The sequence below is a fragment of the Mytilus edulis genome, chromosome 2, assembly GCF_963676685.1.
Source record: "Mytilus edulis chromosome 2, xbMytEdul2.2, whole genome shotgun sequence".
Lineage (NCBI taxonomy): Eukaryota > Metazoa > Mollusca > Bivalvia > Mytilida > Mytilidae > Mytilus > Mytilus edulis.
Genome location: NC_092345.1, coordinates 3,704,931 through 3,729,039, shown reverse-complemented (window position 1 = coordinate 3,729,039; position 24,109 = coordinate 3,704,931). Strand labels below are relative to the sequence as shown.

Below are 24,109 nucleotides of genomic sequence, written 5' to 3'. Positions count from 1 at the left end.
TTACTCCAAGCATAAAAAAGAAAATATCAGCCGAACAAAAAAAATAATGAGTTGAGAAACACAAAGTGCATATATCATTCGGAATGGAAACAACTGGATAAAATAAAAAAGAAAGGAAAAAACGTTTTTTATTTGGCCTTTACACTCACTCTATAATTGTTACTTTCTGTCTACCTATTACCTTAGTTACTTGTTCTTTAGAAAATTGACAAATTTCCGTGTTGAAGACCGTACTTTGACCTATAAGGGAGCTACCATTTGATTTTTATGGGGGGGCTATGATGAAATTTGAAAAAAATAGGCAGGACAGGAGTTTTGAGTAAAAAAAAAAAGGCAGGATGAGACACTTTGCCAAAAAAAAAGGCAGGATGACAATTTAGGTAAAAAAGGTCAGGATAAACTAATAAAAAAAATGCAGGACCGAATAGAGTGAAAAATAAAAAGACAGGACAGAGATTACAACTAAAAAAAAAATGCAGGACAAAATTTTTCATCCTAGCCCCCCCCCCCCACACATAAAAATCAAGTGGTAGCTCCCTAATGGTTTACTTTTATAAATTGTGACTTGTATGAGAGAGTCGTCTCATTGGCACTGATACCACATATAAAAATTATTATTCTGTCACGGTCATTAAATTCACGCGGCATACTTATCTTGATCTTTGATCTTGTGTTGAGTATCTACAGTTGTTATCCAATCGTTTAATATGTTTGAGCTTTTGATTTTGCCAATTGATTAGGGCAAGGATTTGTATACAAATCCTTGATTAAGGACTTTCCGTTTTGAATTTTCCTCGCCAAGTTCAGTTACAGTATTTTTGTGATTTTACTTTTTTGTCCACATCTTCTTATTTTTGTGCTAGTCGTGCAAAATTGTCAGATTTGTATAGATGGATTGTAAAAGAAACTCTTTGTGTATATATGTCTCTGGTGAAAAGTATAAAACTGATAGTACAAAATTTTCATTCGTGAAGATTCAAAATTTTGGCGGATCAAACTTTACAGAAATTATTTTATGATTACCTTTCTTTCAACCAATCAAAATTCAGAAGACGGAGCAAAAAGTCAACTGAAATATACTGGTACCGGATTCGTATTACCTAAGGGATCAGGCGAATCCAAAAGGTCATGGGTACCAGATTACAGGTGAGACTGGGCACAGGTAAACACAATGACCAGCATAGAAGCTTGGAATAGTACAGACGGTTTACCAAGACAATTTCTATCATCTTTAAGAACTTTATTTGATATATTAGATGAGAAAAAATGTGGCTACGTCAGGCTTCAAGATATTGAAACCAGATGGCACGAAGAAGGCGTGAAAGGACTTCCAAGTGGAGTTACCGATGCACTGAGAAAAGTCGTCCCTCCAAATGGTTATCTAAGCTTCGAACGCTTTGTATCAGGACTAAAATTAGCACTGTTGACAAGTAAAACCAAACCAAATAGCAATCCTGTCAATGAAAAGGAAAACATTGATCACAAAGACAACCAAAGAAATAAACTTCCAAGTCAGGGCCCATCAAATTCAAATTTACAATACAGACAGCGACATACTAGACAAAAATTAACAAGCACATCACTGTCACCAGACCCATTAAATTCAAAGAACAATTATGATGAAACGACGAATCCAAATGTCTTACAAAATTTGTCGAACCAAAGACCTCAAAATATTAACCCAACTGCCACAGTTCCGCCAAATAATGTACATGGTCACATTCCGACTCAAGCATGGAAAAATCCTTCAAATCGTGAACAGAAGAGTGAAAAATCATATCGCAGGGAAGGATATCCACAATCAGCGCCACCTCCAAGACCCGATAGATCTCCACAGAAGAGCCAGTCTGAACTGCCGCCAAAGATTCCACCTAGAGGAAACACAAGTAAAAGGATTATAAGCGAACTTAAAAATTGGCAGCAACGAATGCATGGAATGCAGCAATCTAAAGACAAATCTACAGTTGATTCAAAGTCTCCTGAACAAAGTTCTGCTCAGAATGAAATATATGGTAAGAAATTGGAAATATGGCAAAAAAATAAATAAAACATGTGTTAACTCTAACCATCACCTTTTCTAATTTTTAGTGCCTACCCTAACACTTTTTATGTCATTTTGGAACAAGCACTGATAAAGTTAGACTAATTTCCTAGTCATGCTAGTAGTAACAAGCTAAAAAATACTGGTAAAATTAAATGATACAATGGGCCATTAAAAAGAATAGGTTTGTTTGCCCAAACGCTACCTACCCAGAAAAAAACTGCCTACTCAAATTCTTTTGTTGTCCTGATTTGTAATCGGATAGGCATGAAGACTAATAAACACCCCATACTTTAATTTCTCTTTTTGAAAAAAAAAGAAAATGCCTACCTTACCTACCCACTGTCTCAACTTTTGGTAGGGTTAGGGCAAACCAAAATATTTTTAATTGTGGCCTTGCCTAACTACAAGTACCTATTCTATTTATTAGCATGTTAGCTGAAACATGCATTATTTTTTTGGGACTATTGTTACATGTATTAAGCAGTCGATGAGTACATTCAATGCAGTTAATTAATCTGTTGTACCTTAAAAGTAGTGTTGTCAAATTGTACATTTTTGCCTAACCGGTTAGTCGGATAATCGTTCGGCCGATTAACCGGTTAACCGGTAGTTTAAGTTGCTGTTTGAAGACCTTAAACTATCAATAGTACCCTACACATAGGTATAAGAAGATTTAATATTAGTGTCAATGTTTATACGATGAATTTAAGTTTGTCCTTTGGTATTATAAGGCTTGTCTGTAAGATTCCTGTCGACGTTTGACTTTTAATAATCAAATACACGGTATCAACTATGGCGTTTGTACTAACTTCAGATTCAATAAAAAAAACTTCTTGATATCGTAGAATTGAATATGTCTGAAACCGATTATTCTTTCATTTTCTCTTGTTGGCTCTGAAAATAATGTGAAGCGTTTAAGTTTGAATTTATTAATCCTGATACTCGTACCATCAGGTATACATTGATTACATTCACGTTGGTTTACTTTTTACAGCTTTTGAGTAAGTATTTCATTTAAAGTATGACAAAGACTTACACGACGTAGATTGCACATTCAGATGTAGGTCTACACAGTATTGGATCAAAAATGAAATGAAGTAAATCGTAAAATTTAATCGTATTACTTATTAAAAGTTAATGTTAAAACAACATGTAACTAATTATGTTTCCTTAAGATCTTGCCCCGAGCTGAGAGACGAGTTCTAATTAATTTTGTATTTTTGGATTAACAATAGCAATCAACATACTGGACAATTGATCCGTCAAATTAATTACCACGACTTCAATTTTTAAAGCAAACATAACTATTTAATGATTTCAATAAAAATTTATATCAAATCTATTAAAATTGAAAAAACGTCCGGTTAACCGGTTAGCGTTTTTGGTATTTTGGTATTCAGTCGTTCGAATGATTAACTGATTAACCGATTAACCGTTGACAACACTACTTAAAAGCCAAAAAAAATAGAAATACCATGAGTAAAGATGTAAATATTTATGATAACATCAAATGTTGAACGCCTTATAGTGCCCATTGGTTGAAATAGTCAAACTACTGTATAACTAGTAGCATGTTACACAGAGGTTGTGAGAAAAATAGAATCTGGTACGTACAATGTATGGACTACTGTATAACTATAGTAGCATGTTAACACAGAGGTTGTGAGTTCGAATCTGGTATGCACAATGTATGGACTACTGTATAACTAGTAGCATGTTAACACAGAGGTTGTGAGTTAGAATCTGGTACGCACAATGTATGGACTACTGTATAACTGGTAGCATGTTAACACAGAGGTTGTGAGTTAGAATCTGGTACGTACAATGTATGGACTACTGTATAACTAGTAGCATGTTACATAGAGGTTGTGAGTTAGAATCTGGTACGCACAATGTATGGACTGCTGTATAACTAGTAGCATGTTACATAGAGGTTGTGAGTTAGAATCTGGTACGTACAATGTATGGTTTGTTGTAGGTGCACTTACATTGTGTAACTCCAATTTTAATTTATTATGATTGTCACTTTTCCATCCGAGAGGCTGGTGGTTCTCTCTGGGCACTCAGGTTTTCTCTTACAATACAAACAGAATGCGGCACTCTATAGCGCCGCAATATTGCTTAAAGTGGCATTTAACACCAACAAATCAATCAAATATTGATATGACGCAGAGCTTTAAATCTTCTTATAACATACATAAGATAGTGTTCTATTCAATAAAAGAAGTTCGTCCAATTAGATACCAAGCTTTAAGAACAATTTCATGTATCATATAATAGTAAAACGAACTCAAGTTACATTGTAAACAAACTTTAATTTTCTATATTTATCTTATCTATTTATAACTCTGTATTGCTACTTTCACTTTTCATTGTTTCTCTCACCATGACGACGTCAAATTCAATGCACCACTTTGAGAACTTCAGGGGTTAATTTCTGTATAAAAATTGTCCTGATGAAGCCTGCCCTGCAGGGGAAACATGTAGACCATAGCAAATAAGATTGCAGACCATTCAAAGTGTAACTGTTGTCAATTTTGAGTATTATTTTAATGTTGCATTTATTTGCATAATTTGACAACCCTGCGTAACCAAGGTATTTACTTCAGGGACTCTAAAGAAATGATTCACACAAGCGTTGGTTCACCACATGGAATTTAATTTTATTCAATAAAAGGTTGCACAAATTACAAGGAAGAGGGGGATAGGACCTTTATCAGGACTCCGCCATCAGGTGTTTTTAAGCTTGGGATTTCGGTATCCAGGAATTCTTTTTTTTTTATTTCGGGACCTGGGGATTTCGTATTTTTAAGCCCGGGATTTCGGGACCAGGACCCCTCCTATCCCCCCTCAAGGAAGATACTGATACAGTAACAATTATCTAATCCTAAACACAAATAAATGATAACACTGTATTAATGAATGTTATTATTATACTAATGGATATGCATTGAAAAAAAAAAGTTTTAAAGATTTATCATGTATACATTAGTATGTGCTAAATTCAAGCCACAAAATTATAAAGTATATTTAATTTTGTTCTTTTTTCAGTAAATATTGCCCAGTTAAATGCATCAGACCATGGTCCCACTCCTTCTAGTCATCCATCCAGTATTAAGAGACGAGATTCTGCAAGACGCCATACATTATCAAGTGGAGTAGATACTAACATGGTAAAACTTAATTTAAATTCAAATTCAAAATTTCTGGCATCTTTTTATTAAAGTATAATTAAGAGCCTTATCTATGAAAGATGTTTATTTAAATGGAGATATTTGATATCAAAATAAAAACCAATTACATTGCACTTCAATTTTGTGGAGTTAAAATTCTACTCTTAGACAAACATTCATTTGATGAAAGATAACACTATATGCACAAATAGAATCACTTGATGAAGTTCTGTTTGTATTCGGATAATTTTTATTGCAGATAAAAAGAGCGAAGCAGTTAGATGAAGAAAAACAAATATTAATTCAGGGATTAGCCATGATAGACAAAGCTCGTCTATGGTATCTGAAACAGATTAACTTAATTGAAGAAAAACAGAAATATGTGGGAAAAACTTCACATAATGTAGGTAGTCACTGCACCACAGTGTAGTGTTCATAAGAATTGAAAAAGGCCACATTTGAAAAAAAAATAGAGGTTGAAATTGTAAATTTATTTAGACAATAACAGCCCTTGAATAATAGGATGCATCTACTCTATATATGTTAAAAAATTAAACTGCCATGAATCTAGAAAATTTATGTATTAATTTGACAGACTACTATCAACATCAGAAACATCTACTCTTGTTGGGATTGTAAATCCAAAGGCACATGAGAATATTGCTTTTTCTGCATGTTCCTTAAACTCCAATACTTAGTTTAGGTCTATAGGTGAATTATTGTTAGGCAAAATTGATGATGTTTATACCCTTTGAATTAATTTTTTAGCTCACCTGGCCAAAAGGGCCAAGTGAGCTTTTCTCAGCACTTGGCGTCCGGCATCGTCGTTAACTTTTACAATAATCTTCTCCTCTGAAACAACTGGGCCAAATTTAATCAAACTTGGCCACAATCATCATTGGGGTATCTAGTTTAAAAATTGTGTCCGGTGATCCGGCTTACCAACCAAGATGGCCACCATGGCTAAAAATAGAACATAGGGGTCAAATGTAGAATTTGGCTTATAACTCTGAAACCAAAGCATTTAGAGCAAATCTGGTAATTTTAAAGAAATTTTGCCGTTTTGGGTTATTATCTTGAATATTATTATAGATAGAGATAAACTGTAAACAGCAATAATGTTCAACAAAGTAAGATCTACAAATAAGTCAACATTACCAAAATGGTCAGTTGACCCCTTAAGGAGTTTTTGCCCTTTATAGTCAATTTTTAACAATTCTCATTAATTTGGTAAATTTTTGTAAATTTTTACAAAATATTTTTCATCTGTATCTAAAGGGCCAAGTCTATATAGATAGAGAAAATTGTAAGTATCAAGAATGTTCAGTAAAAATAAGATCTACAAACACATCACCATCACCAAAACACAATTTTGTTATGAATCCATCTGTGTCCTTTGTTTAATATGCACATAGACCAAGGTGAGCGACACAGGCTCTTTAGAGCCTCTAGTTTTATTTATTTAGATATCAGGTGATGTGGGTTGAGTGCTAATGAGACATCTCTCCATCCAAGTCACAATTTATAAAAGTTAACCATTATAGGTGAAAATCTTCAACACAGAGCCTTATTCTTATCCTGAATAAGCATGACATATTTGATTCATAATGGTCAAATGAAAACATACATGTATACATGTCCTGCTAAATTATAAAGACCAAAAGTTATTTAAAAAAAAATGTGATCAAAGATACCAGTGTTTTGTCTACATTAAATCTGACAGTTGATGAAACATTGTAATATTAGTATACAAAGATAATATTGACAAACATTTAATACAACCATAGTCCAGGGAAAATGAATCTCTCACCAATGGATGAACTCCAAAACATATTGAACTTAAATTATAAAAACATGCAAGACTAACAAAGGCCAGAGATTCCTGATTTGGGTCTGAGATTTTATATTATCAGAAATTATATTTTTCAGGACTACAATTTAGAGGCAATGCAAGAGAGAATGAATTTTGAGAAAGCTAGAATAGCTGAAGTGAATCATCAAATAAAAACACTTGTAGACAGTAGTGAAAAGGTATTTATTTGTCACAAATTCATAGCTCTCTCTGTTAGGCTATATATCTGAAATTCATCATGCTCTCTCTTTGTTAGGCCAATAAGGCCATATCTGAAAAAAATATCATATATTCTCATGATTATTCTGATAGGCAATGTATATGTGTTTCACTCTTAACTGAACAACTTGTAAAACATAATTTTGAAAGTCTAAATGTTGGAAGATCATCAATGTGTTGACATTTATAATGCTTAAACAAAGATATTGCATTTTTGTATGCAAGAGTTATTTTCAATACTCTATTCTTCACAGTCAAATAAAGACCCTTTATATAAAATGCTAAAGGTCTAAACATAATTATTTTTTATAATTTTCCACAGTATTGAACATTTTAGAAAAAACATGGAATATTTTAAAACGTTTTAAAGGGGCACTAGCTACGAGATATATAAAAAACTAAAGTAAGATTTTTTTTTGTTCAATCAATAATGAAAGTGAAATAGTGAAATAATAATTCGCTTTTAGCAGCCAAAATGGTTCAATTTTGTCAAATTAAGCGAAGAAACATTGATAATTACCCATTCACTTCCAAGTGAATTAGTCGACCTCATTAAATCTGTATTCATGTGAACTTCAATTTAACCCCTTGCTAGAGATTGACAACGCATGCATTGTACGTGTACTGGTTATTTAAAGAAAAAGAATGTCATCAATGAAAGTGATACTACGGTAAATCATTTGAATACTGATTCGATCCATATAAAAGCATTCTTATACGGTTAAAACAATGAGAAACATATATTTTTAATCTGTAAAATAAACAGACCTAAAAAAATCCAATTGCACGTGTTGGTCTAATTTATTCATATCTTCATTCATGTTTACATCACTTATATGGTCATCTGAGGTCAAATCGATAGTTAATTAGATGGCGTCTGGACTAAAATACACACAAAACGAACCTACATATTATCTACTCCATGCTCTGTAAACTGTTTATTTTAGACTTTTGGTACTTTGGATAAATGTTTTACACTATTATAAATCAAATATGAGAATTTGAGTCAAATCGGTGACCATGAATTTGACAGCTAGTGCCCCTTTAAGTGTTGTTGAAACTACATTAAACAAGAGAGTTATCCCCCTTTATGGGCAAAAAATTGCATATGAAAATATTTATTTTGACCTACATACAACGATCCATAAGACTTGAGTTAAAGTCAAATCAAACAATATCATTGCAGTTAAACAAATTTGATATAATGGTTCTACATAGTTGAATAGTTTAAGGCATAAATAATGTTAAACTTAGGGACAACATCAAAAGATCAATGTAAGATAAAAAAACTTAATTCAAATAGTTTGGGGGTTGAACTGCTGCAAGATGTGGTTATCCGACATTGATTTTTACATATATCTATGTGGGTCAATTAATTTTTCCCAAATTAAGTTAAGAGGGGGGTGGGGGTCAGTGAAAAAACTATGTGAATTAAGTTTTTTATCCTTCATTGAACTTTTGATTTCGTCCCTTAAAGGATATAGTTGAACATGAACTGCTATATGAATATAGATATAAGAAGATGTGTTATGAGTGCCAATGAGACAACTCTCCATCCAAGTCGCAATTTATAAGAGTAAATCCTTATAGGTCAAAGTACAGTCTTCAACACAGAGCCTTGGCTCACACCGAACAGCAAGTTATAATTGGCCCCAAAAAATTAGTAGTGTTAAACCATTCAAACAGGAAAAACCAATGGTCTTATCTATATAAGAAACAAGAAACTTGAAACACTTATGAACCACATCAACCAACGATAACTTCTGAACATCAGATTCCTGACTTAGGATTTAAACGTTTTAATGGTACCAAACCTTCACCCTTATCTGAAACAAAAGTGCAACATCACACTTAAGTCTAAATACCCATTAGTTAATATATAGATTTATTTGTTTGTATTTGTTTATATTTAACATATATGTGATTGTGATCTGCAGGGTTTTCCTCTCCATATGAACCTGGCTATGACCTCTACCAATCATCAGTTACAAAGTACCATTAAAGTTGTTAAAGATCAGAATAAACAGTTAACAAAGGTAAGACCTTGTTCACAATAAGTACAATTGTATATTACATTATTAAAATACTTGCCAATGAGATACCTCTCCACAAGAGACCAAATAACACAGAAATTAACAACTTTAGGTCGCTGTACGATCTTCAACAATGACCAAAGCCCATACCGCAAAGTCAGCTATAAAAGGCCCTGAAATGACAAATGTAAAACAATTTAAATGAGAAAACTAACACTGTTCTTCTGATTTTCCATCTAAGAATTGTCATACCAGGATTTCAAGAATTCATAAAATAACTTATAATCATTCACCAAATTTTAAGAATCCACAGTAGTGAGTAAACATAGAAAAAACGACCAAAAATAGTAAAAACGACTATCATACTGGTAAACAAATTCTTTATTTGTAGGAAATCAGTCATAAAAGTGATAAAATCACACAACTTGAACAAGAAAAGGCACAGTTGATTAGAGATCTGTTTGAAGCTCGCTCAAGTCACAAAACTAATTATGATGATACAACATTTATGTAATTTAAATATAGTTGTCTTACATCTAAATGTAACAAATGCAGCTCAAATAACTTAATTAAGTCACTCTCATTAAATTGGCACCCATATTTTGTAACCCTTTAAAATCAGAATACACATGTGTCAGTCATGTTTCAAAGATCATTATGCAAAGGAAATAATTTTTGAAAACATCTTTCCTGCAAAGATGTCACTATCGATACAAGATTCTGAGGTAGGTGAATGGTTTGGGATTAAAGGTTTTTTTTTATGACAGATGCCCATGTTTGAAATTATTTTTTTCTGTAACAAATGTACTTGTAATGTTATAAGGAATATATAAATTTTATCTTTAACCATTCAAAAGTGCAAGGTTGAATTTCTTTTGTAAGCATTTGTATTAAATTGAACTTTAATAATTCTTTTAAAAATGTAGGCAAATTTAAAGATTTTTGTAAATGTCAAACATGTAATTATTGTAATTTTTTTCAGTAATTGAAGCCAAAGATTTTAAAATATACATAGTTTGTAGGATTTTAAATGTAATTAAATAAACAACTTCTAGGGTGAGGTTGTAGTTTGATTTTTTAATATATCTATCTGTGATGCTGGAAATAGCCAAGAAAAGATAGAAACATTTGGGTTAACTATTTTTATATACAGTTGATTTGCTATTCATATACTGTGTTGTTTTTTTATTGACAAAATATCATGACAAAACAACATAAAAAGCCCTAAGTTAAGTTTCCATTAAATTATTGTGTTGTTCAACTTAAAATATATATTTTTTTCACATTTTTTTATTAACCACTAAACACTGTTTTACGTTAGTTTTAACTTTCATTATTCATGCTTTGGATTTTTAATTGTTTAAATAACATTAAAATTAACTTCTTTGATAAATTAAAACATTGGGAACTTAATGTTAACCACAATTTCAGGTTTAGTTTGATTTTCAGTGTATTCATATTTTACTGAACCATTGTTATATTTTTCTTGGGTTGATAGTGACAGGATTGACAACATGTGTGGTTTAAAAAATCATTATCTTCTTTAATTTATTCTCATTTAACTTATGAATTCTTTGTTGACTGTATCATGAACAAATTGTTCCTGTGTGTTACATTCTTATGTAGTAGAATTATTTTTCAGTCATTGGGTATGTCATAAGGTAGCCAAACAATAAGGTTCAACTTGTTTGAGAAAAAGGGTGTTTCTGTAATAAACATCTTTGAAGTGCTAAATACATTCAACAGTTTAAGGATGATAAGACCAGCAAGTGATTTAGCTTTTTGTTTAATAATTGACTGAATTGTTAAACATATAATGTCTCCCAAAATCTTTTAAAGTTATGAAAATTTAATGAATAGCAAGAATAAAAGTACAGGCAAATTATGTATGTAAGAAAATTATTTATTGAATTGATATGATATGATATTGTAAATCTGATGTTAAAAGCTTAAATTAAACTAAATAGAAAACTGAAGACAACATGGCATTTTACATATTTTATAGCATATCTCAAGTTCCTTTTATATAAAGGATTTAATCAGTTAAATTTTCTTGAAAAATTCTGTATACTATTCATTTAAAAGTCTTTTTAAATCAATTACATGTATAATATTTATTATGGTAATTAACTGGTGCAGATGGGAATGGTGTGCAATGTGAAGAGGAAAAGTCGATGACCCCAGAATTGCATTTATCCTGTGTAACAAGATATTACTGAAGTTTATTTATATGATATTATTTTTTTTCATCAATCATGTCAATTTTAATTTCATGACATAAACAACTTTTTCAAGATCATCACATGAGTTATACTCATATTTCATTAAGGTTTAAAAGTCAATGAATAACATGATTTTTTATTAATTAATCTCCAGATCATGTGCTAATTCAGATTATTACATATGTTGCAATGATTTACATAGATTAACATGCGTTTGTGAATTAATGTGTTGTATCTTCACTTGTTGAATATTTTTCTCTATTTGAATTTTCTATAATTCTTACCCGATTTATCCTTTCCTGACCTGTTCATTTTTTTTATTTAATCAATGTGTTGTTCGTTTGATCTCATTTTGTCATTGGTCAAAATTTCGATAATAACATCAAAATTTTGATTATAATGTCAAATTTTCTTGCCTTCTTAATTCGTTTTATAAAGTCACGAAAATAGGCGACCATGCCTGATGACCTCACATATTAAATAAAGAACACATCTTTTTCGCGGATCATTTCGAAAAGAAGTATTGAATTTTTCGATATTTCGTCTAAAAATCCTTAGAGAAACAGATTCCCCCCACCAAATCTTTTGCAATACAATATTTATCCACTCTTGACAGTTAGATTTTAAAGATTCAATACGCTCATCAAGCCTCACTTTTTTAAATTTCAAAATTTAACTCTCTCCGGTGGATACATGTGGTATTACACTCGAAACAGTGGTAGACAAATTCCTTGGAACACTAAATATACCATTAGTTGGAGTCAACCAAGTCATTTTGTTTGCTTGAATTAATACATGTGGCTTAAACCTAGTTTTGAAATGCAGTGAAATTGTGTGAAATATTTTTTAAGTGGCATTCATTTAAATGTCAATGAAAATCTGCTATATTTTTATTCCTAATCTAAAATATTTGACCACCCTATAAACACATTCCAAAAGTGGATATCTGAAAAAACATTTTCAAAAAATTGTGACTCTCTAGTGAATGATTTTTGACCCCATACTTCTTTAGATCAGTTTTACAATTATCACTGGTATTTTTAAATCTTAGTGTTATGGAGTAAATTTACATTTTATTAGAACTACCAGCACATACCAAAGAAGCAAATTATTTGAAGGGATAAAATAGCCAAAGTGCAAGAGTAATGGACTAGTACAAGTATTAGTTTCCATATTTGCTTAAAGAGCTTGCAAAAACTGGAAAAGTTAACCAAAATAATAATAAAGTTCTGCTTTAAAATGTGTTGACAAATACATGCAAAACAACTGCTGTTATAGTCATTAGAATTTTAATTTGATATATCATATGAGTTGCATAGACATTCCAGTAAAATCTATGTCCTTCAAGCATCTTTATGAAATTTCAGGTTTTCAGATGGAAAAAAAAAATTTGTGCTTGGCAAGGAAGAAGTTTAAAAGTATTTATTCAAATTCCACACATAGTCAGTGCCCTTATTTAGGACAGATGTGCTTTCAATTATATTCCCACTTTTGTCCTAACAAACTTTTATTAATTATGAATTATTTTTACCCATGTTTGTCCAAATTTCATTCCAAAGTTTATCTACATAAAAGAAATTATTTGTATATTTACATTGTTTGTTATAAATTTTATAAATATTTTATATGAAGCTTTAAATATTTCCAGATATATTATGGTTACAATATTCATTTTCTGGAATACATTATAAAGTGTTATTTAGAGGGGAATTTATACATTCAATAAATTGCCATTTTATGCATTCTGTTATTTTTATTATCTGTTGTAAGATCTCCTTATCTTCTGGTAGCTGAATAAATATATAAATTTATTTTAGTTTAAGCTAAACTAATTAAGTCATTTGAACAAATCAACAAAAAGAAATTGTATTAAATAGAATAATCACACTCCCCTGGTATCTGATGGTATTTGAAGAACAAAAGAGAAACAACAGAATTGTGAATGGAAATGGGGAATGTGTCAAAGAGACAACAACCCTACCAAAGAGCAGAAAACAGCCAAAGTCCACCAATGTCAGCAATGGGTCTTAATACAGCAAGAAATCCAGCACCCTGAGGTGGACTCCAGCTGGTCCCTTAAAAAAAGTGTACTAATTCAGTGAAAAATTGACAATACACTAAACTTCAAAAAATTTAATGAGCTAAATTAACAAATAATACAAGACTAACAATGGCCAGAGGCTCCTGACTTGGGACAGTTGCAAAAATGCGGTCAGGTTAAGGTGTCAGACCACCAATTAAAAATCCCAATCTGTTCAACCAAATTTTGCAATTTTCACAGCTTTCTAAATATTTTACCTGAAGTTTAACTTCATAGAAACCAGGTATATCCTGAATTGTACATGTATCAGCTTTCTACATGCCAATTTTCACCATACCTTTAAAGCCTTCTAACAAAATAACTGACCTTCAAACAGAGGTACCGGTACTTCAAAAAAAAAACCTGGTTTTCTGGAAATCTAAAATTAGTATACTACGGAGCGCATTAATCCTCAATTTTTAATGCAAACTCATAGACAAGTAAATTTTGGCTCAAAATGATCTAGATATATTTCTCTTTCACCAAAAGTTTCATTTCTGCAAATTTGTTGATTAGTTTAAGTAAACAAGGTCATCAAAAGCACAATTTTGTGTCAGAGTAGGGCTACTTATACATACGTTCTAAATTGGAGGGAGTAATTGGTGGTCTGACACCTTAAACATGTTTTGTGAGATCTTCACCTTCCCCTATACCTTTAGCTAACATAGAATAAAGAAACACAGCAATACACACAGTAAAACTCAGATTAAAAGACGTTCAAGTTAGATGTCAGAATTTTTTGGAAGGTGGACTCATTCATTTGTTCAAACATTTTGTGAAAGAAATGTTATTTCTGGTGTATGATCTATCTCAAAAACAGACTGACTGAACTAAAACAATCATGGGTAGTAAAGGTTGTGAAACACCCTTATAGTAGTAAGTACAATAAAGCATGTTTATTGATTGTTAAATGATGAACAAAATTTTTTGAGAAAATTACCAACAATGATGGCACTAAAGCTGACTTTCAAAGATAGAGTCTGGCAGTTGTTATGAGTATATTTTATGAAATTATTTAAAATTTTTCTTTAACAAAAGGGTGAACCACAATCTAAAGAGCCTGTGTCGCTCACCTTGGTCTATGTGCATATTAAACAAAGAACACAGTAGGATTCATGACAAAATTGTGTTTTGGTGATGCTGATGTGTTTGTAGATCTTACTTTACTGAACATTCTTGCTGCTTACAATTATCTCTATCTATAATGAACTTGGCCCAGTAGTTACAGTGGAAAATATTTTGTAAAAATTTACAATATTTATGAAAATTGTTAAAAATTGACTATAAAGGGCAATAACTCCTTAAGGGGTCAATTGACCATTTTAATCATATTGCCTTATTTGTAGGTCTTACTTTGCTTACATTATAGCTGTTTACAGTTTATCTCTATCTATAATAATATACAAGATAATAACCAAAAGCTGCAAAATTTTCTAAAGATTACCAATTCAGGGGCAGCAACCCAACAACGGGTTGACTGATTGGTCAGAAAATTTCAGGCCAGATAAATCTTGACCTAATGAACAATTTTATCCCATTCAGATTTGCTCTAAATGCTTTAGTTTCAGAAATATGAGCCAAAATTTTCATTTTACCGTATGTATTATTTTTAGCCATGTCGGCCATCTTGGTTTGCGGGCGGGGTCAATGTACACATTTTTTAACAGATACCCTAATGATGATTGTGGACAAGTTTGGTTTTGTCTTTATAGTTTCAGAGGAGAAGATTTTTGTAAAAGATTACCAAAATTTACGAAAAAATTGTTAAAAATTGACTATAAAGGCCAATAACTCCTTAAGGGATCAACTGACCATTTTGGTCATGTTGACTTATTTGTAGATCTTACTTTGCTGAAGATTATTGTTGTTTACAGTCTATACCTATAATTATATTCAAGATAATTACCAAAAATGGCAAAATTTCCTTAAAATTACCAACTCAGGGGCAGCAACCCAACAACGGGTTGTCCGATTCATCTGAAAATTTCATGGCAAGTATCCATGTCAGATTTGCTCTAAATGCTTTGGTTTCAGAGATATAAGCCAAACTCTACATTTTACCCCCATGTTCTATGTTTAGCCATGGTGGGCATCTTGTTTGGTTGGCGGGATCACCGGACACATTTTTTAAACTAGTTACCCCAATGATGATTGTAGCCAAGTTTGGTTAAATTTGGCCCAATAGTTTCAGCGGAGAAGATTTTTTGTAAAAGTTAACGACGATAGACGACGGACGACGGACGCCAAGTGACGAGAAGAGCTCACTTGGCCCTTTGAGCCAGGTGAGCTAAAAAGGCATCTACAAAACTCTACATAAAAACTAACAATTCCTTATCTCTATTCGTCCTAAAACTGGCCCAGTATTCTCATATATGCTCTGGAAGCAATTCTGGCTCAAACCGTAGCTCCTATCTTATAGCTCATCTCTACAGTGTATTCACACGAAACTGGCTGGGTATGAACATATATGCCCAGGAAGCAATTCCTGTGGCTCCCTTATTATTCCTCGTCTCTTCATTCTAAATCTGGCTTGAAGCAATTCTGGCTCAACTTGTGGTTCCCTTATTATTTCTCATCTCTATTCATTCTAAAACTGGCTGGGTATGACCCTAAATGCCCTGGAAGCAATTCTGGCTCAACTTGTGGTTCCCCTATTATTGCTCATCTCTTTTCATCCTTAAACTGGCTGGGTATGAACATATATGCTATCGAAGCCATTCTGGATCAACCTGTGACTCCCTTATTACTGCTCATCTCTATTTATCCAAAAACTTGCCGGGTATGAACAGATATGCTCTGGAAGAAATTCTGTCTCAACTTGTAGCTCCCTTATTGCTCATCTCTATTCATCTGGAGAGGAGGGTACTGGACTGTAGGCATTGGCTAGCGGAATGGCTATAGGAAATCAATAACCCATCAAAGCAAAAACGATTATTATTTTCCCATGTTTTGCTGTTTTATTTCTGGTCGCTGGTATAGCTTGTGTTTAAACTGAACTTAATGTGTACCATGTTATAACATAAACGCACGATATCAATCTTAATGTACCATAGACACATTACGACAATGAATGTTTCTCCGGTGATGCACTTAGGCCGAAATGTTTTATTATCCAAAATTTAATGTAATTGTGAAAGAGCAGATAAATATGGTCCGATAAATATAGTGATATAAATGTCTTAGAAGTTTGTTTAATTTAAACATTTGACTTTTTTACACTTTACACAAACATTCCCCATTCTGAAACTGAAAAAATGGTCCTACTTTGTTTCATGAAAGAAAAAACCCATCTTAGATACACGTATATTGTCTTAGGTAGGTACCAATCGTACTTAGTAAGAAAAAAATCCCTCTTATATTCAAACAAACTAATTCTCTGGAACTGACATTATCAAGATACGTGTACTTATTTCTTGATAGACAACATGTATATATTTGTAACGTTTGGATGACGGTTTTTTTCAACAAACAATCGGTATTCGAATAGGAAATAACTATGCTTCTCTTCTTTACCAACTTTTTCCTTCATTCATACGAGGTCTGACTTCATAAGTGGAAATAATTAGTATAATTAACTTTATTCTCCGCTACATAGATGATTTTCTCTCACTAAATAATTCAAAATTTGATGACTATGTTGAAAAGATGTCGTAACTACAATCCCGTTCCCTCTCCACAAATGTGACAGACCGAATAAGACTTATTACCGGGGTTGTATTAACATGAGCAACTGGACGGTGTGAAATGAGGACATGAGTTACTCCCAGTTTTTGGTGTGGCTCGTGTTGCTTAGTCTCTAGTTTTTATATGTTTTGTTTTGTGTCCTATTTCTTGTCTGTTTCTGACATTTTTAAGACAAATCAAGTTCACCCGTATATACATTATACTTTGTTTATGTTTCATGTTGTTTACGGAATTTTACTGCAATAGCAAAATTGGCATATTGGAAGAGAGTCGATTATATTATCGAAATAATGATACAAGTCCTTTACTTCTTGATATTTAGCCAGATAATCTGGCGTAAATACAAAATTTAATCCTGGTACCCACTGCTGGTACTTTTGATAACTATTTAGTCGGATGATATAAAAAATTGTGTAAAGGGATATATACCTATAGTTAAATATTTCAATTCAGACTTTTTTTTTTATCTATAATTAAACCTCATAGATACCAGGATTAAATTTTGTATTTACGCCAGATGCGCGTTTTGTCTTCAAAATACTCATCAGTGACGCTCGAATCCAAAAGAGCTATTTAAAAAGACCAAATAAAGTAAGAAGTTGAAGAGCGTTGAGGAACAATATTCCTAAAAGTTTTGTCAAATACAGCTAAGGTAATATATTCTCTAGGCTAATCTAAGGAAGAAAAGCCTTAGTATTTTAAAAATTCAAAAGTTTTGTAAACAGTTATAATTTATAAATATGACCATATCAATGATAATTCATGTCAGCACAGAAGTGCTGCCGGACAACTGGGCTGGTGATACCATCGGGGAATTAAACTGACTCCACCACCAGTGGCATCGACCCAGTGGTTGTAAATAAACTCATTGATACCAGGATTAAATTGTGTATTTACGCTTTAGTTGTATATATTGACGTCCAGTCAAGTATGGACTTTTTGTATTTCCAACATTATCAATAACCCATATGAAGAATGATCACATGATTGTTCAGATGTTTCTCCGCGAGGAATGAAAACCCTATGGGCCTCTATATCAATTCCCTTCATTATCAAAATTTGTCGAACATCGCTGCACATGTATAAATGTTTCCTCTAGCTAACAAACTCCTTCTCTCTAAAGATATGTGTTACTACCAGAATTGATCGCCAGATACTTCAGAAATTCCAGATAATCAGCAAGTCATTGAAAAACATCTGCAGATTTCTGACGCTTTAGCAGACGATAACTGTCTGCATCGTCTGGTTTCTAGTATATCTAGTTGTCTGCCCTTATCAAATACACCAGATTCTTGATTATTCCTAACAACCGTCTGGCAGGGTGGACAGTATTTCAAGAACACATTGGAATTTGGAATAAGTGCTAAGGTAAGCCTTAACTATTTCTACGCTCTCAGTCACATAATGTTTAGTTTTTTTTTATAATTATACTGGATTTTTTTTTTTTTTTTTTTCATAAAAAGATCAACGGAAATTTGTAGTACTGAGAAAATTAAAGTCTTTGTCTTCGAGATGCCTACCTTATTAGTTCATATGAATTCTGAAATATAATCAGGATGTCGCCAGAAAATCAATGGAACTAGTAACTCAGACATTGGCGTTTCTTTCACATCTTTCCAAAGTCCTGCCAGCGTCCATTTCATCGATTAATATCGTATTGTCTGGTATAGAATTAATTAGTTATTTTATCAAATTTGTAGATTACTGGACATCCTGCAACGTACCACGTGACACATGTTGTATTTTACTATGCCATAATGATGCACACAGTTATCGTTAGAGAACATCTGGAGAATTAATGAGTGTAGTCAGATAATTAACATACAGCTACTAGTGTGTACATGACTGTGTAAAATTTGCATAGCTTCCAGTAAATACAGTAAATAACTTTTGTCATGCTCCTATACAAATTTAATTTCTAAATAGTAACAAGGATTTTCTATTTGATATAACCTCATTGATAGGTATAGGTATATATAAGAAGTACATGTTGATATCATAATTATTATTACGTTTTATACGCTCAGCAATAGAACGGACAAATCATGTCGACATATTGTAATTCCTAATTATATACTATATTAAGCATGCAACCGACTATTTTTAGTCTGAATTAATTGAAGACCATACGGCCATGTGCTTATGCCTTGGAGCTTTTGTTGTAATACGAAACAACAGGAGCTAACACTGATCATAGCTAATATTTCTTTTACAGTTCAGAAGCCTGTATGCGGAAGAAAGCAAAGTTGAACTGGTGTCCAAAGAAGCGAAGAAAATTTAAAAGTGAGTTCTTAGTAAAGTTTGAATTTTAATTAACACTTACTGTACATGGTTCATGTTATACTCTATTTCATTTTGTAACTGCTACCCCCCCCCTTTTCACACACACTATTCCGCCGTTTTTTTTCTTACGTTATTTTAGTATTATCTTAGTCAAAAATGCTAAATAATTCTGTTGGCATTTTTCGTTTCTAATAGCAAAAAAGTGTACAAGTTAATTATTTTCAATCAAGATAAGGTCAGAATTTTTGTTCAAGGCAAAAGCCAGAGTCAGTTTTTTTTCAAATTCTTAGACTGCCTCCTCAAATAAGTGGTTCGTACCTTAAACTTTAAATCTATCTCGAGTTTATACTGACTGTGGATCATTATTCCGCTATGTTATTTCTAGTTAAAATAGGCTGGGGCGTTTGGGGTGAAACATGTTTTCGTAGGTAAATAAATTGCTGTGGATTTATTTTTTTCATGAGAGTGTAAAAGAGTATAACTTTCTGTAAATTGTAGAATTGTAAAAAGTAAAATCACAAAATTAGTACAATAGAGTCAATACGTTCTTGTTCAATTATTTGACGCTTTGAAGGTGTCAGGATTGTCATCCTCAGCCTATGCAATGTGTTACTGCAATTTGCATTTCGAAATGACTGAGTGACGTTTTTTCGGCGAACTGGTCAACTCCACCATAGCGAATCACATGACTTTTGACATAATCAGTAAATACCAGCAAAAAATATCATAATAAGTAAAGAATTGTCGCATAGAAATTGAATACACGGGAAATGGCAAAGTTCACAAAGTATAGTCTGATTAATCATTAAAAAAAAAGTCCAAGCAAAAGGTGGGGGGGGGGGGGTCGGTTCGCCCTCTACGCCCCCCTCTGGATCCGCCACTGGAATGGAATTTTTCCAGAGGGCAAAGAGATCTATTGCTTGATGCCCGATAACCGTTACATAATTTAGAATGTTTTTTTAGAATGTTTTATATCATGTCGAAACTCTGTATGGGTAGAGAAATCTTATTCAAGGGAGAGAATTTCTGGAAAAATGTTGAGAACTATACCTATTTTTCATTTTCATCAAAACTGTTAGACGACTTCTTGTAGGAGTTTGACTTTGGATGACGAATTTCATAAGAATTTTGCATAACATAAATCGGTAGTATTACCCCTAAATGACAATTTTATTAAATTCAAATCGTCAGTCAACTTCTCACATATACTGTATAAGTTATTGCCCTTAACGTTAAATGATCATTCTAACAATTTTTTTAGCGTTTTGCTTATTATCTTGAAAATTATGATAGATAGATAGATAAATATAATCTAAGCAAAAATTATCAGCAGAACAACATCTACAAATATTTTATAGTGACCGAAATTGTAAGCCGATTCTTAAATATTTTTTTTTCTGTTTTTTATTTACATCCTACGTCTCTTGTGGATAATTTTTACAATGACAATCATGTCACAACCCCTTTCAATGATAAATAATTGTATTAAATAATACGATTAAAACAGCCATTATACCACCAAAACGGCATGTGTCATACTGGTGACGTCGTCCTGGTCATATAAATCTATATTGCTTTTCGGCCCGCCGGGTCCAATATTTCTAATACAGACTGGCAATGAATCCTGAATTACATGTACACATATATTGTGCATGTAATTCAGGATTCATTGCCAGTCCGTATTGGAAATATTGGCCCTATATTCACATCATTGTCAGTCCGTATTGGAAATATTGGTCCTATATTCACATTTGATGTATGTAATACAGCATTCAGAGTTGGTCTCATTGGGGTCTAAGCGTGACGCGGGATTGCCAACTTTTTGTAAGCGTGACACGTTAAAGTCAAATAATGTGCCGTGATAACGGGAAATGAAATCTAGCGGGACACGGGAAATTACAAAAAATGAAAATTGCTTACGTACATAGTGTAAGCGGGATACGGGAATCTGACAAAACAGTAAGTGGGATCCGGGATCAGAACCTCCCAATGAGACCCCCTTCAGAACAAGTCTGTATTGAAAAAGTTGGATTATTTAATAGAAATGTTATAAACTGGCTGCTTCTGTATTGGCACTGGTATAGATTCTCAGTCAGCTGTATATGCCCTCGACCATACGGGTCCCAAGGCCAATACAGCAAACCTTGAATATATACCAGTGCCAATACAGAAACAGCCAGTTAATAACACTATAGTATTTTCATGTTTTCTTTTTCTATTTCAAAACAAATAGTCACTGTACGTTTGTTATCTTTGTAGGGATTGTCATGGAAACGGATAATCATGAACCACCAAGTCAAGATGAAACAGAAGTTCTTGTCGAATCTGCAGAGCCGACGCCATTGGTGATATCGACTATTACATCTGAAGCAGTTGGAGAATCCGAAGCGGCTGCAGAGTCGTCCGAGTTACCAGATGAAGACGAACCCGCAGAGAATAACGAGATGATAGAAGTCCCGCAGTGCCCGAATCCTTTGCAGTGCCGATATTGTGGGAAAGTTTTTACCCGCTCTTTCTACCGCAAAGAACACGAACGCATACACACAGGTGAAAAACCATTCTCTTGTAGCTTTTGTGGAAAGCGATTTAATAGTCAAGGCAGCTGTCGTAAGCACGAAAGAACACACATGCGCAGTAAGAGTCGAACACACGAATGTGAACATTGTGGCAAAAACTTCAAAGACATGACAACCTTGCGAACTCACCTACGAACTCATACTGGTGACAAACCGTACTCGTGTGACGTATGTGGGCGATCATTTAGTTTCGAAACCGTTCTGAAAAAACACATGATGTTCCACAATGGTCAGAAACAATTCCAATGTATGGTTTGTAGCAAGTCGTACTTTACCGCATACGATCTACGCGTGCACGTGCGCTCACACACAGGGGAAAAGCCATACAAATGTCATTTTTGTAGCCAATCATTTGCAACCGGACGGAGAAGGAATCTGCATGAAAAGTGCCACGAGAAGACAGGAGCGCATCATTGCAAACAATGCGGAATGATATTTAGATCGGTAGAATCCCTTGCACTACACCAAGTAAAAAGCCAACTAGCCGGTGGTTGTAGTTATATAAACAATACTCACCAAACTATTGCCAATGAAGATGTGACCCCAGAACCAAATCATTACGAAAAACCTAATGAACAAAATAAGGCTTACAACCATTACAACGGATTAAACGAAAACGAAGAGTTTGATATTGAATTTCTTGGTCAAACGATACACGACAGCAACCCATTCGGCAGTCCGAATACCTCTCAACCATATGAGGTACACAAAACTAATATTTATCCAACTGGACTTCTGAAATCTACCGAAGGATGTATAAAAAAGGAACCTATTTCAGACCACGAAGTTTACAATAATGAGGAGTATTACGAAAGTTTGTCCATTCAAAGATCTATTCACCCAATCGCTACTGTAGATCACCCAATTGCTTCATCCCAAAGGATACACTCGCCAGTTCAGTCCCGAAACTTTTTTGATAGACCATTACCTGAACCACAACAACTTTCTGTTATTTCGACAGACGAAAAGTACGTTCAGACAATTATGTTGTCGGATACAGATAAACTTTTTTGCGACATGGAGACGGCGGGAAAAGTCCATGAATGTAAGCACTGTAGGATTATTTTCCGAGATTATAGCATGTATTTGGTGCACAAAACACTACATATTAATCCAGTGAAACCATTTGTTTGTCATTTATGTGGCAATGAGGCAGAAAATGGCGTTGATTTTAATGCCCATCTCATATGGCACATGAAATGATCCAACAAAGTGGGACATAATCAATCCAGTTGCTTGGAATTTCGTAATCTGAAGATGGCAGCAAACCTGGTGCCTACTAAAATAACATAAATATGCTGCATAAAATATAGAAACAATCATATGATGATCATTTGCTGAAGTAAAATCTACAATAAGATTTTTATTGTTGTTATACCCCAATACAAAAAAAAAAGTAAAATCACAAAAATACTGAACTCCGTGGAAAATTAAAAAAAAAAGTCAAAATCAGATGACAAAACACATAAAACAAATGTACAACAACTGTCATACTCCTGACTTGGTACAGGCATTTTCAGATGTAGAAAATGGTGGATTGAACCTATTTTATTAGCGCTAAACCTCTCACTTGTATGACAGTCGCATCAAGTTCCGTTATTTTACAACGATGCGTGAACAAAACAGACATAATCGGTAAAATAGTCAAAATATGGTTACAGCAAAAGTGCGGTCAACACTTTAGAGATTCATCATTGTCTGTCCATTTTTGTGTACATACGTATTTGTTAATTTAATTCAGATTTATAAAAGAGAGGCCAAAGTGACACTCAAACTCATAATTCAAAAATAAACTGACAACGCCATGACTAATAAAGACAAAGGCAAAAAGAAAAAGAAAAGAACACAAAACACAACATAGACTGCGCAACACGAAACCCACCAAAAATTGAAGGTGATCTCAGGTGCTCTGGAAGGGTAAGCAGATCCTGATCCACATGAGG

At 33.1% G+C, this 24,109-nt stretch overlaps 2 protein-coding genes across 3 annotated transcripts; both read left to right on the top strand.

Annotated features, from left to right (window-relative positions):
* Positions 1-1,095: 1,095 nt before the first annotated feature.
* Positions 1,096-13,285, top strand: LOC139510086 (suppressor APC domain-containing protein 2-like). The gene is made up of 6 exons (XM_071296334.1): positions 1,096-2,012; positions 5,096-5,217; positions 5,477-5,620; positions 7,147-7,248; positions 9,226-9,324; positions 9,713-13,285. The coding sequence occupies exons 1-6, from the start codon at positions 1,172-1,174 to the stop codon at positions 9,833-9,835; spliced, it is 1,431 nt and encodes a 476-aa protein (XP_071152435.1). The 5' UTR covers positions 1,096-1,171; the 3' UTR covers positions 9,836-13,285.
* A 5,153-nt stretch (positions 13,286-18,438) lies between these two features.
* LOC139511259 (zinc finger protein 345-like) lies at positions 18,439-23,526 on the top strand. 2 transcript variants are annotated; one of them, XM_071297864.1, is made up of 4 exons: positions 18,439-18,675; positions 19,008-19,186; positions 19,523-19,590; positions 21,850-23,526. In XM_071297864.1, exons 3-4 carry the CDS (start codon positions 19,536-19,538, stop codon positions 23,367-23,369), a joined length of 1,575 nt encoding a protein of 524 aa, XP_071153965.1. In that variant the 5' UTR covers positions 18,439-18,675; positions 19,008-19,186; positions 19,523-19,535; the 3' UTR covers positions 23,370-23,526. The 2 variants fall into 2 exon arrangements, with proteins under 2 accessions (XP_071153965.1, XP_071153964.1); XM_071297863.1 differs by lacking the exon at positions 19,008-19,186 and having other exon boundaries at positions 18,440-18,675.
* The last annotated feature ends 583 nt before the right edge of the window (positions 23,527-24,109 follow it).